General features: G+C 40.1%; 1 protein-coding gene across 1 annotated transcript; it reads left to right on the top strand.

Moving 5' to 3' along the window:
• The first annotated feature begins 483 nt into the window (after window positions 1–483).
• On the top strand, window positions 484–15,800 carry ywhaba (tyrosine 3-monooxygenase/tryptophan 5-monooxygenase activation protein, beta polypeptide a). Its single transcript, XM_026307643.1, has 7 exons — window positions 484–636; window positions 5,155–5,315; window positions 6,859–6,999; window positions 9,406–9,529; window positions 10,874–11,037; window positions 11,294–11,389; window positions 12,988–15,800. The coding sequence occupies exons 2-7, from the start codon at window positions 5,163–5,165 to the stop codon at window positions 13,042–13,044; spliced, it is 735 nt and encodes a 244-aa protein (XP_026163428.1). The 5' UTR covers window positions 484–636; window positions 5,155–5,162; the 3' UTR covers window positions 13,045–15,800.
• The last annotated feature ends 2,113 nt before the right edge of the window (window positions 15,801–17,913 follow it).

The following is a 17,913-nucleotide window of genomic DNA, read 5'->3' as shown; positions in this document are numbered from 1 at the left end:
ATCTTGTAATGCTGGGGGGAAGGCTTGGACACTGTCAAAAAAACAGCCTACAATAAAAAAATATTTTTTTAAAAGAGTTTAGGGTGTGAAGTTAGGCAAGAATTGTTTGCAGTTAGATGTCTCACTATAAGCAAATGAATAGATTAAGTCGTTTGATAGGTCGTTTGTGTGGATGTGAAACAAATGCGTGTAGCAAAGGCGCAGTTAGGATGAAATAGTGAGTGAGTGGCTGTGTAGGAGGTGTGCTGGGAGAAACAGACCCGCTTGTTATGAAGTATGAACGCCTGTAAAAAGTCAGTGTAACCCACACAAAGCTGTGTCAGCTGACACGACGGTGAACTCAGATACGACAGCAGCGGCCTCATGGAGACAGTTGCCACGGAGACCGGCGTACGTCATCCTGTAGCGGTTGCCATGGTCCTCCTGACGTCAAGCCCCTAGCAAGATGCTTAGGAAACCCCCTGGCGCGGTCGCTATGGTTACTGGCGGGGGGAGGTGCGGGGTTTAGAGGAAGCGGAAGTGTCAGAGCAGGCGGAAGTGGTACTGCCCTGAATACCCTGAGCAGCGAGCAGAGGACGGCTTGATAAACTCCCACCGTTCAGAGAATAAAATCAGGATTCCTTATACGCTCTAAATGTGAGTTCACTTGCATATCACTCGATTATTGTTTTATATGCAGGAAAAGGAGATTCTTTCGGAGGGAACAGCAGCCCCAGCGGTGGCCCCATTCCTTGTATCTGCGGCGGAAGGTGCCTATTGTGGTTAGGGGCTGGGTGCGAGGATTTAGGCCGAGACTTGTGGCTAAATAGCGGCAAATAACCCACAAAACACCTGCTATTTGCTTGTCTGCGCAACTTGTGCTGTTGATGGCGTTAGAGATGGGTGATTTTGAAGGTCCACACAGCGGTCGATGCCATGCGTGGTTCCCGTGTAGGGAGGGAGAAGCGGCACCCAGCTCTGGCCATTTTTGACAGCTTAGCAGCAGCCGTGCCCCTTCGTCGAGAGAGCGGCCGCTCCTACGTCCATAGCGTGATAGACGGCGTACTACGAGCACGACCATCAGGCTATAACAGGACAATCAACAATCTGGTCTCATTATGCGGAGAACACAGAGCCTGGATCGAGGTCTTTAGTCGAGCTCCGCCATGGCGTAGTCGAACGATATGAAAGCTAACACACCCTCCCCATTCCCCGGCAGCTTCCTCTCAAATGCGACCATTTTAAAAAAAATACATATTTCTTTCGATCATCGATCAGCCAAGAGGCAGCGGTGAAACGAGCAGATCCAATACTTTACTCTCTAGCCATTTCGGCTCGGTGTCGTCACATACAGACTGAACCGGGTCAGGTCCGTTAAGGTCCCGCTAAGCTAACGGGTAGAGCTAACGGGTAGAGCTAGCGACCGTGCTGTTAGCATGTTAGCATGTGAGCTAGCTGGCGCTAATCTAGCTCCATCTTAAAATTCCGCAGGGGAATGCGACAGGGAGGGCGTAGCTGCTAGCAGGCCGACTGAACTACAGCCTGATTTTTTTTTTCGGCCTGCGGGTTCTTTGCGGTGGCCGTTAAAACGTTTGCGACTCAGCGTCTCTTCGTCTGCAATTTTAAAATATTCCGCATTTTTCTTTTCCGTGCGCCTGATAACCTTCATGGTCATGTTGCTAATGTTGGGTTTGTTGGTGTCTTGCCAGGTTGTTGTTGTAGCTGACCGAACAGGCCACGTTGGATTAAATTTACCGATGTGTTATGTCGCTGCGGCGGATAAGGCTTCATTATGGCGCCGGTAAATCAATCGTGATAAGCGACGTTTTTATCAAATGCGAAGTGCTAACCTGCTGCTGCTGCTAAAATAAATGAAGTTAGCCTCGGAGCTATAACACGGATGTCGATGTGACAGCATTGTGTGAATGCCACATGCAGCCTGGAGATTCACTTTCTATTCAGCTTTGCTTAAAGGCCTCTGTGTTTCCCGGGTAATTTCCTCATTCTGCTGAAATGCCCGTTTAATGCTCAAAACGTGCACAAGATATAAATAATAAATAAGCTGGTTTATATCAATTCAGCTATTTGGATGATAATTATGAACGTGAATGCATCGATCTCACCTTTTTTTTTTTTTTTTTTTTTTTTTTTTGGGGGTAAAGTGGTTGAAGTGAAGTCAGTCTGAGCAGGTGATTGTTAGAAATCAGCAGGATCAAACTTTGTGAATGATAGGTTTGGAATTTGTTCCATTAAGATAAAGCTTTCCACTAAGCCTGCATTCATAGCATTTATTCACACACAACCATTAGTTTAATTAGCACTGAGAAAATGTTCTATGGCATTTTTCTTATGGAAGCACACCTGAGGGAGTACATGGCATATTAGGCCGCTGAAATATTTAGTGATCACCTCAAGTCAAGGAGGTTTTGGGTAGACATTTAATATGGTCTGTTTTGACGAGCATAGATGCAATTCATTTTTCAACATAGGTCATCTGAAAATGGCATTTATACAGACTTTATGAACACACAGCAGTTAGTTTGGAAGTTGAAATTGAATAAAGATTACTTACTTGAAGAGATGAACAAAAATCTTTGTCATGAGTTAATTAATTTTCCAGAAGATCAGTTAAGTTTCACTGGATGAAATAAGGCATGAATCTCTACTATGGCTGGGCCACCAAAATGAATACCCAACTAATCATTGATTTTTATTTGCGTTAGTGGAACTCTCATACAGAAATCTACTGCAGCTATAAAACCGCCCTATTGTTAGCAGAATTATTAGTGACACCTGTCCCACTGTAAACAGTATGAACCAGTCTCTTTGACATATTTATTTCGTCTTATGGAAATAGTGCCCTTCTTCAGTGTGACGAGTAGTTTTAGGGCTAGCTGGGAGCAAATTATCGGTATTAATCAGTACTTCACAAGATGAGCATAGACAATTAAATAAACCAAGTAGTTTCTTTGCAAAGTTATGTAAACTGACGTGACAGCATGACTGTAAAATTCAAAATTTAATGTAAGCTAACGTCAAACCCACCAAAGGGTATAACCAATAAATGGGGAGAGGTGTTGGATGCGTTGGGACCCAAGGTGCCATCTAGTGGCATTGAGTTCAAACTTCAAGTGAGTTTAATATATTGGCAGAAAAACCCTAATAATTTCAAATGGCTAATTTGAACTCAATAGTTTTTAGTTACACAAAGTCCTTTTTGTAATTTGAGTGTAGCTGTATCCAACCACAGCCTACATTAAAAGGATAAAAATAATCAAACATTCCCCATAAATCACAGACAAGGTTGTTGGAAATCAAGGTATGGATACAAATTCTCCCAGGCATCAACTATTCTTTCAAGTGAAATAAGATTTTTATTTAAAAAAAAAAAAAACTGTTGGGGTAATAAATTTACATGATACCCTGTCCTGTCCAGGCCCTGTGAGAAATGGGGAAACAATTTGAATGAAAAATCTAAAAACCAATGATGGAAAGTGGATTTTTGACAGTTATGCTTAAATATATTGTACCAGCTTTTCAAATATGAGAATATGCTGCATTGTCCTTGGCTTTTCATACCTTAGACTCCAGGAAATTTGGATGTGCATTTAATATTTTTGTATTTTGAACCACAAACTGTTGATAGATTGAAATAGTATTAAATTTTTCACAATTAATTGATAGTAGCAGTAAGCACTAGCTGTTGCCCAACATTGCTCCTCAGCATGAAGTCTGCTGGTGGTACACGACGCTGTGGGGTTGCTGCTTGTGAATGCAGTGTGTGTGTTCATGCAGAAAAAAATGAATTCCTTCAGTAAAATCTGCTGCTGTCTTTTGATTATTATTTTTAGAGAACTGTGATTTGGGAAATTTATTTTCCAGCAAGAGAAAGACTCACACTAAAACATCAAAAGGTCCAAAAGGGTGAATCCTTTTTGTGGACTCTGGATCTAAATTGACACCCCCCTTTGAATTTATTAATTTGATTGATCAGGCTTTTGCGATGTTCTTCACTTATTAATGACTTAATTAAATTAAAGCCAGAAAGCTGCAGTGTATCTGTGCATTAACTGGAGTTAGTCTGTCTGTATGTGAATTTTCTGGGTTGGTTTTGAATTTATTTCAGTTACAGTGGATCTTTCTTTTTTTAAAATTAGATCAGATCTGTCTTTGACAACTTAATATTGAACAACTGGATGTTCATTAAAACAAGTCTGTTTAAATCAGATCAGCTCATGAAAAAAATCCAAATTGCTTGAACTGCATTGGTTGAAAAGACAGATGTAACAGATCCAGAAAAAAATTAGTTCACGAAATGGTAGCACTTCATTTGTATGGTATTTATCATAGCTTACACCTTCTTTGCCCTCCATAGGGAAACCTCACCTTTATCCCTCTGCTCCCTTAGGGAGGCCATAGGTCAGGTAAGCTTGATGGATACTTGAACACAGTGGGGGTGGTGGTTGCCTTTCCCTTGGGAAGAGTGGTGACTAGGGTACACATCTAGATCTGAGGGTATCAGTATGGTTTCTGGTGTGGGTGCATTGGGATAACTTACTGTCACTCTGACGGTGTGGCTGTTTATGATGTAGCACTTTAAATGTTGAAATGAAGAAGGCCAATTTTATTTGCAGATGAGATGACTGAAGCATATTAAAGCTCATTGTGGAGTTTAGTATGATGTGTAGATATAAAGGAGCTGGAGGCGAGGCTGTAGCCTACTTAGACCTACAGATTCATCTGGAGAGTAGAGAGCCCTTGGGGAGGAAGTCACTGGAAGCAGCCATCTCACTGCAGTTTGAAATGGTTTTGACATTTTATAAAGGGCTGTTTTTGACAGTATATTTTATATGGTATTTTTTTTAATTTGATGTTAGGGTCAATTCAATGAGTTTAATTATTTTTTGCCAATTTTTTGATTATGGAATGAATAAGCATCTTTCTACGTTTCAGCTTTTAAGAAGCGACACACAGTATCTGTCTCACTGTACTGGCTCTTAGTTCTTTCCCCTTTTTCACTGTGCTCCACTTATTCCACAGGCCTATATTTCTCACACTGTAACGTTTTCATCACTCTGCTCTTTCCCCATCTGTATTCTCTTCTTGCCTCTTCTCACTGGTAGGCTAAGAACACAAACATAACTCTCTTTCTGGCCACTGTATTTCTCCTTACAGCCTAAAAGATGGATAAGAACGACCTGGTGCAGAAAGCCAAGCTGGCAGAGCAGGCCGAGCGCTACGACGACATGGCGGCTGCCATGAAGGCCGTGACGGAGCAGGGCCTGGAGCTGAGCAACGAGGAGCGCAACCTGCTCTCTGTCGCCTACAAGAACGTGGTATGGCATCCATTTCGTGACTGATATGTTTAGTTTTTCTGTCTCCCAAAGTGTCATGAAGTTGAGGGTCTGTAGAGGTTCAGTAGCATTGTTTAGTTTCACTGAAAATAAATGGCAATTACACTTTTCACTTTTTCTCTTTCAACAACAACATGCAAGTAAGACTTTAATGAACCATCTGAGTTTTTGTTTAGCAAAGCTGAAGAATGAAAGTGCTTGAATTAGAATGAAAATATAAAACAAATGTGGGGTTAACGTTAAACGTTATTTAACCACCACACACAGCTTTAAAAGCAAAGGAGGGTAAAATGCTGCTGTTGAAGTGCATTTCACAGTTTGAAATGATATTTAGAGGCAACATGGACACAAACCAATGGAAGCAGATTGACTCGTTAGCACAAACTTACGTGAGCACAATTCTGCATCCAGTATTTCAACTTGAGTTAAGACTTCTTGTTGTTCTGAGTTGGCTGAGTAAGTAGAGACAGGATCAGAAGACGGGGTAGAGGAAACGAAGAGACACTGAAGTACTTGGTAAATGTGGGAAGCTGTCTGAGGCAGCCTCTCCTTTGTCACTGCTTGTCGTCACAACCAATGTTTTGAGGAAAATGACCGTTGTCAGAAAATGCTCTGCAGCAGCCAGTGATGCAGAAATTCGTTCTGGGGTCCACAAATTTATAGTGACCCATTTTCGCCACCAGATATTATCGTGATTATGTTTTGCCAAACACTGTGCCACTCTGTACCATTTCACCTATACTGCATATCAAGATGATTTAACACTTTTGACTGCTTCTTCATTTACTGGGAAGATTTGGGGCAACAGTATTTGATGTACAGGCAGTTTTTTTTGGACTGTGCATTATAACTCATGCTGTTTGGCTTATCAATCACTACAATGGCATTTTTGGTCGGCAGTGCTGTAATCTCAGTGCAAAGGTTCCTCCCATAATGTCAACAGTCTTTGGTTTTCAAGCACTGTAGCTTTTATACCTGAGGTTTACATGATATTTTTACAAAATCTTGCCAGCACTTTTATTTTTATTTTTTTTAGATGTTTTAGTATTAGCTGGAGGATACAATAAGTCAATCTGCAGGTGTCAGACATGAGGCAGAGCATAAGCTCCCCTTGTTTCACAGTTTAGTTAAAAAAAAAAAAAAAAGAATCATCAGTGATACATTTATAAACAAAATATTAGTCTTCATTCAGCCTTGTCTTCTATTATTTCATTGCTTGGCATCTTTTCAGCACTTCCAGGTTTTATGATGAGAAAACTATTATAGTTTCCTAAAGTATTTTTAAAAAATCTACATTGTTTATTTTTTATATATATATTCCTTGCTTATTGTTGATCAAGTTAATGGTGCTTAATCATGATGATTGTATGCTATGCAAAGAATGCAATAAAGATTCACAACCAGTTTGTTTTTTATCCTGGTTAGTCTTTTACATAAACAATATTATTTCCACTGTTTATCTAGTCATGTATATGAGATGGTTGTATGTCGGCTCCTTGGTTGACGTCGTTGTTGCTGTCATTAGGTGGGGGCCCGTCGTTCATCCTGGCGCGTCATCTCCAGCATCGAGCAGAAGACGGAGGGGAACGAGAAGAAGCAGCAGATGTCCCGTGATTATCGTGTGAAGATTGAGTCTGAACTCCAAGAAATCTGCCATGATGTGCTGGTATGGAGAGGGATGGGAGAGGGCAGGCAGGGAAAGAGGGGGTGGGAAGATAGAGAGAGAGAGAGAGAGAGAGAGGAAGAACAAGATAGAGGGTGGTAATGGGTGGGAGGGATGAGTGGGACAGAAAGTATAGAAAGATGGTGGAAGAAAACACTCTGGAGCTGAAGCACACTGGGTAACACGATGGCATTGCTGGAGACAGTAATAATGTTGGTAGCAGCACCACTGCCAGCTGTTGATAGTTGGTTTTCACCTTGCTTCAACACTTGGCCATCATTGCTTCATTTTTTTGTACTTAGTTGGTGCAGGGCCATAAAAATGATTGACTGTAAATGCAGGACTGCCAACAAGTTATGTGAATTTGTCTTTGATTTTATGTGTGCACAGAGGGTTCAGTGGACTATGTGTATGTATATTCAAAAATCTGGTGTCCAGATTGAAAATAGTACCTTTATAAGAAGGAAAAATAAAACAAGGAAGTGTCGATATGGGTGTATTGCTACAGGTTCAAGTGGGAGGATGAAAACAACCCAGGAAATCCAGTTTGATCAATACACCAAGTCTGAAGGCTATGATCAAACCTTTGCCAAATTACTGCCTATTCACAAGCACTGTGGTCCCATTGACACAAATGAGGAGGCTGCTATTTTTGATGGTGCTGTGATGAGTATCAACCCACCCATAAGGCTTTGGCATAAAACAAACAAAGTGCTTGTCTGATGGTCATTTCTGTCACTTTGCATGTATTACTGCAGTGCCACAATATAAAGGCCTTCCAGAGGTTCGCTGCTTGCTTATAGTCGGTCTCTAGTCGAGGTTTATAACTGAGGTAAAACTCACTTAGGCTACACTCACATCCTGGGCCTTAATGCTCACTTCCAATGTTGTGTTGATGCTTTACGTTTCATCTTTGTGCGTAATGTATCTGACTGGTGTGAACACCACTGAGGGTCCTAAACTGCCACGTCTGCACAGATTGAAATGAAATGTGTCATTTAACCAACAGTTGAAACACACAAAACCACCTGGTTTCTCCACCGACCCCTGTCACTGTTGTCGTTCTCCCCCATGTTTATTTTAACCGGTCTGTGAGGGGCCGACTGAATGATGACGATATGTGCAGAGGAAGGGCATATTAAAACAACTATGTGAATTCTGATCTGATTAATCAGCTCTTAGACTACCAATGCAAGTGGCCCAGATCTGTTTGATCCAAATCCAGTTTGGTTTGTTCACATTCCTGTGAAAAGATCAGGTTTGAGTTACCTTGGCAGCAACAATTTGATTTTAGGTCACTTCAGCAGATAATGTGAGCACTGACATGGATAAAAGTGTTGCTTACAGTTGGAGTTCAAAGATGCCATTAAAAATCTGCAGCTTTTTCCACTTCAGGCCTGGGATGTGATTTACAGTGTGGCCAACCCCTCACACTGTCAGGTGCTGACTAGGGTAGAACAGAAATTGCTCAAGGTCAAACCAGACTCTGATTTTTAGCGCCTGAGCAGACTTCTAATAATATCTTCAAGGTCAAACTGGAAGCCTCTGCGGTGATGTGGTGCTGTAGGAATGAAGGGAGGGAAGGGCGGGTGGAGACATGCTGTCCTTAAAGCAGCAGGAAGCTTGGAGGAGAAAAGCTCCGATTCTGGGTCTGAAAAGATGTCAGTGACCTTGACCGAGAAAATAGTTGATAAAAGCAAAAATGAAATTTTATTCCCTAATGTGTATTTTATTTCTTCTCTGTACCTGTATATGTTTTTGTCTAGTATGTTGAGCACAGGGGGAAATAAATATGGAAATCATGAACATTTTTTATGAAAATTACCACCAGGATTATTTGAGCTAAGCTTGTTTGATTATGGCTGTCCTGTTTAATAACTGGCCTGCTGTGTTGGCAGGAAAGGTAATCTTTACAACTATCGGATAAAACAAGTGCTGCTTATGTGAAACAACTGTTCATACAGCCTAGCGACGACACAGTAGATACCCGCTTAAACGTGCTCGTAGTGACTGCCAAACAACTGCCAGCCTCCGTGCTGTTCCACCAGAGACTTTGAAGCCCATCGCAAGCTGCTTATTACTGCTTAGCTTTTGTTAGTTACACTGAGCAGTTATAGTCGATCCGCGTCCCCACACCCTCCACCTGACCACACCCTTGCCTCAGTTCCACAGAACCATTAACTCCCTCTTTCCCTCTCTGTTGCAATAATATGAGAAATAGAGGTTTTGGTGGTTTCTCTTTAGTTGTTGGTGTTAGTCACTGGTTGAGCTTTAGCAAAGACTGCAGTACAAAGACAAGAATTAATAAAACCATCTGTGATCACCTTGTCAATTAACTTTTGTAAATGCACAGGCTGCTGTCCTGTGTCAGGTTTGTGTTTATAAACCCTCATTTCCTTTGTTTTTCAGAATCTGCTCGACAAATTCCTCATTCCCAATGCATCTCAGGCAGAGAGCAAGGTGTTCTACCTCAAAATGAAAGGAGACTACTTCAGATACCTGTCAGAGGTGGCCTCTGGGGATTCAAAGAAGGGTAAGTCTCTGACTCTGTGCCACTGTGCTAATTAGACCAGAGCATCCTTTTGTTGCTTAGACACTTGCTGTTTGTTGTGTTGCTTTGAGTAAATATCCCTTTTTATTAAAGATTTTATTGCCTGCAGTTGATTCTGTTTTATTGCTCAGAGCTAGAAATTGTGACTTACTGGTACAACAGCCTGTACCGTCACCAGTGATAGATGCTTAAATTCTCCAGAATACGTGAACATTCAGTTTTATATGTTCTTTAAAGCATTTAAATGTTTATTGCATATGAATCAGTGGTGTAGTTATTGAGAACAAACACCATTACAGTTTCCACCCTTCACTTTACATTGTCAGATTGGATTTAGAGAGAAATGTTGCAAGTTTTTGATCCATGCTCAGCTGACAGGGAGGGCTTCATGAAACATTACTGTTTATCAGATCAGTCTGTCATGTCATCTTTTCTTCAGATTAGTCATACTGAGGTTTTGCAAGTCACTGACAGTAATATTGGCATTTACAAAATGCAGCTCTAACAGCTTCAAACGTCACTTTAAAATAAGCAAAGCCAAATGACCGAGCCATGTGATGATGCCGTTCTTTGGGGTCTGTTTATATTATTTTGCAAAAGCTTCATCTCTTAATGGTGAGACAAGCTCATTCAGACTGTTGCCAGGAGACGGTAACCCATAATGTTTTGTTGCCAAGGTAATCAGTCATCTGACTCTGATTGTCATGGCAATATGCCAAAGCACACCCATTGTTGAGGAACTAGATGTTGATAAAGTTAGGGAAGGATTCCTCTGTAATGGGTAAACAGGTGGCAGGTTGATCCTCATAACCCTAAAGAAAAGAGTTTCAAAGGAACAATAACTGCAGGTCGTAGTTTTAAAATGAATTAAGTTAATTTTTATAACAATACGTTTTAAAATATACAAAATCTTAAGTATTGTCTTCCTCTTGTTTTTGACTTTTCACCACCCATTAATCCAAAATTGTCTTATTTGTGAATGTTTGCAGTTTTTGCTTGACAATTAATTCACAATTGTTAAATTTCTCCAATGACCATAATATCAGATATGATCAACATTACACACTATACCTGTTTAACATCAGTTTCTAGCATTCCCATTGGGAACTTGTAAACATTTAGCGTCACACACCACCGTGCCTCACTGCTGCCTCACTGAGCTGCTGCTGTGACTGTAAACCAAGGTGCTGGTTGCTGCTGTCAGAGCACAGAATTTGCTGCAGGCCACAGTAAACAGGGTCCACTTGTCAAGATGGTATTTATAGTTTAAAGACTAATGGTTACTAAAGCGTGCGGCAACATAAAAGTCCCTGTTGTGTTGTGCAGACACGGTGGCAAACTCTCAGCAGGCCTACCAGGACGCCTTCGACATCAGCAAGAAGGACATGCAGCCAACACACCCCATCCGGCTGGGCCTGGCCCTCAACTTCTCCGTCTTCTACTATGAAATCCTCAACTCACCTGAGCAGGCCTGCTCTCTGGCCAAGCAGGTGGGTGCACAGCGTGAACGTCTCGTGGACAGTTGACCTCGGTCACAACAGCCTAGATAAAGCCTACTACTGCTGTTTTATGTGACGCATTTAAAATAAAGAAATGAATAAAAATGCAATATTCAATCATTTAAAAATAGCTCAGAAGGCAACGTTTGCAGATGACAAACATTATGTGAGACCATGAGGAAGAAGAGAGAAGCTGGAAACTTCAAATGTAGTTTTCCTCAGTGAACCTTTCTGTTCCACGCTGCAGGCTTTCGATGAGGCGATCGCCGAGCTCGACACCTTGAACGAGGACTCGTACAAAGACAGCACGCTGATCATGCAGCTACTAAGGGACAACCTCACTGTAAGTAAAGCACATTGACATCTACATCTACCCTGAGGTTGATGTAAAGTAGTGAAAATCCAGGCTGCAACAAATAGTTACTAGAACTGCACATCTGATTCCTACCAAATCCTAAGATGCAAAAGTACATAGAAGCAATTACTGTTAATTAATAATTAACGCGGGTCATGTATGGAATAGATTTGTTCACACAGAGTAACTGCAGTATATCTGTGTGCCATGTCTTCAGTAACAGCCTGGACAGTAGTCAGAAAACACTTCGAGTAAATATTTGCTGTCATTATCTTGTGTCCACTGCTTGTGTTGACAGAACTGAAGCACCTAAAGGTTCCACACCCATTGAAAACCAAATCTGTAATCAGCTGTGCTTGATACAGAACATATAACATATTGACCTGTGTCGATGAGCACGTAACACACTTTCTTTCGTCCAAACCAAATTTTAAAATCAGTAAGCTGCTGCTCTCCCTGTGAGCCACATTGGGACTGCAATTAACAATTTTTACTAGTGGTTAATGTGCCTATTTTAGCAGTTTATTAGTGGTTCTAAAAACATGTAGAAATACCATTCAGAACAGTTTGTCCCCAGTGATGCCTCCAATCTGTTTGAATGCATTAAGCCAACAGTCCTAAATATCAACTGAGAGCTGGGTATGACACACACAAAACAGCAAATCGTTAGTACGTGCAGACTAATTTTCTTTTGTAGCAGCTTTAACCACATGCTGCAGAGTGATCAGTATGCAGCTATTTTTGGATTCATTGTACTGTAGCTCTCCCCGGCTCCTTGGAATAAGTGTTATAAGAGAAAAATGTTGAGTGATTCAAACCAGGCAGTAGATTGGAGGACTGGACGTTACATTTCGCACTGATACTTCAGTCGTGCCAGAATTCATCGTAGCTACCAGACCAGTCAGTCACCACACGTGAGACAGAACTAGAGCCGTGGCTGCCATCCTATAGTCAGCCCTGTATACCAGGAAATGACCTGCAGTGCAGTGAAGGAAAAAATGGTGATGACAGGTTGAGCATATTTGATATTTCAATGCAATGGTCTTGATTTAATACAAGTGATTCACAGCATCTTGTCCAGAATCTATTTACTGCAATAGCAAATGAGCTAAAGGCTAAACTGCAAAAGCTGAGGAACCAGAACATAAAAATAAAACTGATTAGATTTACTTTAATTTATAGAAATTATAAGCTTATAAGATGGGGCTTGTGATACTAAGCTGTACTTACACTGAAATGCCATAAGATGAAAACATGCCGCTCTCCCTGTGGCTCTCAGCTCCAAACCCAGTAGAAACCAGTTCTACTGAAGAAAAATCTTATGAATGTAAACTTTTATTTTCTAATTACTTTTATAAACTGGACACTGTTTCCTGAAATCAGAGACTGTGCATTTGCAGTGGATTAATTCACGTTTCAATAATTGTGATTGTAGTATTTTTTTTTTTTGTGCAGCATTGGAGCTCTGTGGCACAGAGAGATGACACATTAGGACATGAAATGCACATGAAATACTTGTTACTGTATTTAATGTGAATCATTTGAAGTCTAAGGGTGACACATGGTAACTGTCTGTTTTTCTGCAGCTGTGGACATCAGAAAACCAGGGAGACGAGGGTGAACATGCCGAGGGGGAGAACTAGAGCGCACTTCACTGTTAACTCATCCCCACTTTTCCTCCTTTTATCTCCTCCTCTTTCTTCTCCTCTTTCTCTCTTCGTACACATAAACAGCCCGTTCATTCCCTCGTCCCACTTTTTCAAGCCCAGCCTCCCCAACTCCCTTCTGTATAACCAACAGCATGAATAGTACCTGACCTTCACAGTTTAAAAAGGAGGGGGATGAGGAGATACAGCTCCCTCATCCCACAATTCCTCTGTCCCTCCCATCCTCCATCCCTTGATCATGGCACTCCATAGCAGGCCAGCAGACTAAAGACACTGGTCAGTCCTCTAGCATGCAAGGAGGGTTTTTATCTAAACCACAAAATATTCATGTTTTAGAGCCCACATTCCCTGTTTTTACCCTCTTTGTTTCATCTTTCTTTTCCATTCCTTTCATTCTTCACCTCACTCCCCTTTCCTCTTTCCTAACATCTGTGTGTTCCCCTCCTTCCCCCTCTTCTCTCTAGTGGGTTAATGCATTTACATAGTTGTCCATCCCTTCTCTTTTGGCTTTTCTTAGTGTACTGGCAAATTGCTGGTTTTATTCCACTCTAAAGAAAACAAAAAAGTTATTAAACTGTCCATTTATTTTCAACAAACACTGTGATGCTTAGTTTTTCCTCCACCTTGCCACCAGATCCTCGTTTGTGGCAGCAACAATATTGAGCTGGGAGAGGATGTGTTTAAACAGCAGTGCAATTCTGCTAAGGTTTATACAGAAGGGTCCTCCTACAAGGCTGTATTGTGACACTGACACATCTAAAAACAAGTGTTTACCTGTCATGTAATCAAACACTCACCGCTTTTATTTTCCTTCCTAACTGGGACCCAGTTTTATTTAACTTCATTCTGCATATCTCCCGTTTAGAGCTAAAAAAAAAAAAAAACCTTAAAAAAAACCCATTTGGAAAAGTATTAAAAACAAAAAAGGCATACATTCCATTTTAATATTTGAGATTTTACATTCTTCACAACAAAACACCTTAATACCATAACCACAATGTTCAACTCCCTGTACGGTTGTTTTTTCTTTTGTGTGTGTATAACACATCGAAATTTTTCCGTTTTTGAAAACTGTAAAATTGTAAAACATTTTTAGAGCTTAACTGTAAATCTGTCTTTTCGAAAACAAAAAAATGGTTTGTCGCTGCTGTTTGTTAACACCTGCTTGCAAAGAAGCCGTTACAGTCAGCTGCTGTTTTATGCGTTGGCATTTTTGACCAGATTTTTTTTTTTTTTTTTTTTTCCCTGTTTGGTACTTCCCCCCCCACCTGCCCTTCTTGTGCCCCTTCACTGCTTGTGCTGACAAGTCTAGAAAAGTCTAAGTTTCCACCGTATGCTGAAAGGTGTGATCTGCCAACAAGGATTCATACCCCCATTTACCACCACATGAATCTGTCTGTTGCATGGATCCGGTGAGGAATTGTACACTAGGCACTGAAACCTGCTGCTATATGGTTTCCACAGTATGAACGTAATGGAAATGCACATGATCATTACATCTAAGCAAGTCAGGGTAAAACCAAACCTGCAGGTTAGGAACTGCAAGAAGGAAAGGAGTAGTGAGTGGAGCTTGAGTTAACATGTTCTTCTGTATGCATTACATACATATGCATTTTCAGTTTAAACAAAAAAAAAAAAAAAAAAAGCAGCAGTGATTTTAAGTGTTGTAAGTGCAGTTGGGGTGCACAGCCGGTACGTCCTGAAAGAACCATTCATGTTAGTGGAAGCCACAAACTGTAGTTTGGATCATGTTTTTCATAATTATTGAGCTCATTAACTCACAGTGTGTTGATGCAGCCTCCAGATTATTGTTTAGCTGCATTTAAGAAAGAGCAAACAATCGGCCGTTAACGGTGCATTCTCATTTTTTGGATCTGATCTTTTACAATATGTACATTTGAATGGCAAAAATCAGGCTCCACGTGGTTTTTTTCTTGTTTTAAATGACTATGCCCGCCCAATAAGATATGTAAGAAGCAAAGCATATCCCAAACTAGACCCGTCTCTTCTCTCAAACCTGGAGAACTGCAGACATTTGAGTCTGTCAAAAGCCCCTCTCTTTTTTTGAAATAGAAATAGCTGAGCACATTTATTCTTCAGTGTCACAATAACCTTGTCATTAACAATCTTGACATTCCACTCTGTAGATGTAGAAAAGTCATGTGTCAATGTTTTTCTTTTGCTGGGGACAAATGTTTTCATGCACTGAAGTTTAAAACATTTTAAAAAAAAAAATAAAAAAATAAAGATTCCTCCCTGCCGCTCTTTTTCTCATTAGCTGAAGAAAAAGGCAGTTATTCTACGCTTTATAAGGAGAAGATGATCCCATGCAGTAGTGAATGTGGCACAGAGCCTGTCTGTATATCTGGTATCTCAGATCATTTTGTTTTTACTGACCAGTATTCTGCTTAAAATAAAAAAATAACCCAAAAAAAAAAAAAAACAACACAATAAAAAGTTTGCTTCTGTGACGGTTTTATTGCTTAGCGTGCACGTGGTTGTGACAATTTAGACTTAGCTTAAGAACACCAAGAAAACTGAGAAAACGACAAAAAAAAAAAAGAAAACCTCTCAAAACCTTTCTCTCCCCACCCTGGTTATTGACGTAATACTAGATTTGTGTATGTCTTTTAAAAAAAAAAATTCCAGCTCTAGTTTCACCTTACATGTTATAAGCAGGACAAAATGTAAAAGACAATTTAAAGTGAAATAAAGGTTTTATCAGTTCCGAATCAGTCCTGTTCTGTTTATTGTAACCACTAGCTTGGTAATGCTGCATGTGTAAACTTTATATTGACGTTTCTGGTTGAAGATGCAGGATGTCTCATCTCATCTGGAAAGTACAGTATAGCAGATAACACACATTTTTAGCCTGTTGACAAGTTACTGAGTACATGGGAATTTTTTTTTTTTTTTTTTTTTTTTTTTTTTTGAGTTTAGCGTTTTCATCTGAGGATACTGGGACAAAAGCGCAAATTTTCAGTTGGGCAATTTTTGACTGACACCCAATCACTGAGAGGCAAGACAAGAAATTAAGAAAGGCGGTCGTTCAACTCTTCCAAGATCTTCCTTTGCTCTGACAGTGGGGGGCATACCCACGGATTGGGGCCTATGGATCTGGGTTACATCACGTACATAACATATAAAATGTGTGATTTAAATACATCATTTAGGGATGTGAACTTCACTGATAATTGATAACATTAAGCTGTGTGGAAAAATGTAAACAGGCTGTAACGTGTAACACCTGTGGGTATCTGGGATCTGTTATCTTTGGACAAAGACAGGCTTCTTGTCCCAGGCCCAATACTAAGCTAATTTAACCAGCTGCAACTGTATCAACTACACAGATGAATCTTATCTAATTAACTTTTTCTGGAAAGACGAAGCTGTACATCTCTTTTTTTTTTTTTTTTTTTTTAAATTTATTTGCAGTTACAACAGAAGCAGACAGAAACAATAGCAAATTGCAAAAAACGGCATCTATGTGGTAAAAGAGAGAAAAAGTGAGTTGCCAAGAGTGTCGGGCTGTGGTCGAACTGTGCGGCAAACAAATGGTATGTTTAGTACGCACATGTGTGGAAGTGCAATTACTTTTTTTGTTTACCAGAAACTAATCCAGCGCAGCAGACAAAAATGTAGACAGGCACTTTGGGCAAAATGGAAACTGCCAAGCTACAGTGAGATCAATCACTTTCACAATAATAGGGTGAAATAGGAAACTGTGAGATCAGAATGAGACAGTACTTTGTACATAAAGACCCTTGTGAACGCTGCGTTACTTGGTTCACGTATTTGTCTTGCAAGCAGAAAGGAGACAAAAATGTACAAGTTCAGTGTGTGACTTAAAACAGATGCTGCGTTCACATCATATTGGAGTTACTGCAACGTCTAGGCATTTCTTTCCAGAGCAGCATTTCTTCATTACAGCTGGGGCAACAGCAAAATCATCAGAATAATAATCCAGAAGTGCAGAGAGGAAGCAAACATTGGATATAGTTGTTTGACAATAAACCAAGTGTAATGTGTATATAGTGCTGTATTATAAAGGCATATTATATGACAACTCTGGAAGTTGAAGACATGGGAATCTCTTCCATCTATCCAATATGACATGAACGCAGCATCATGATAAATCTCAATCAACTGAGAAAGAGAAACATTCACACCCCACTAACACCAAATACAGGATAAATATATTACCTGAGCAGAGAACACTGAAAATTGTCCATTTACTTGTAAGTTAAGTGCAGAATAAACCTTTATGATCAACAATGTTTCGACAGGTAGACTGCTCCATTTTTCCACTGATGTGATGTGTGATAGTGTTTCAGTGTGAATAGAAGAGGAGGAGTGACACCACAACAGTTCAGTTACTTAAATGACTTTAAGCTAAATTTCTCTATCTCCAGATTCTCAACTGGGACAATCAGGTATTTGTTTTACTAAAAGTAATATTGTTCATGTTTGGCTTGTTTGTTAATAAGAATGGCAATAATTTTATCCTGTGTTTTAAATGTAGTTTTTTGTGCAATTTTTTTCTCAGCAGTACCAATTTATTTTCCCAGAAATATAAACTGATGATAATCAATTACATTTACTGTAACAGATTTATGCATATTGTCCACTCCTACCTGGAAACTAACCACTGACACTCATCAGCTCCAAACTTTCTGCCACTTCCAGTTTGTGTATATACATAAACAAACGTGAGGGAAAAATAACATCAAGGCTTCATTTCTAGATTTTCAGGACACTGAACAACATCTCATTCACTGTTTCCCAAATCCATACAGCAAAAATTCTAGGCAGGGCTTTAGTTTGTACTCTGTTCACACTACAGAA

This window comes from Mastacembelus armatus, chromosome 5 (genome assembly GCF_900324485.2).
Source record: "Mastacembelus armatus chromosome 5, fMasArm1.2, whole genome shotgun sequence".
NCBI lineage: Eukaryota > Metazoa > Chordata > Actinopteri > Synbranchiformes > Mastacembelidae > Mastacembelus > Mastacembelus armatus.
The sequence above is the reverse complement of the archived record's forward strand: the minus strand, read 5'-3'. Positions and strand labels throughout refer to the sequence as shown.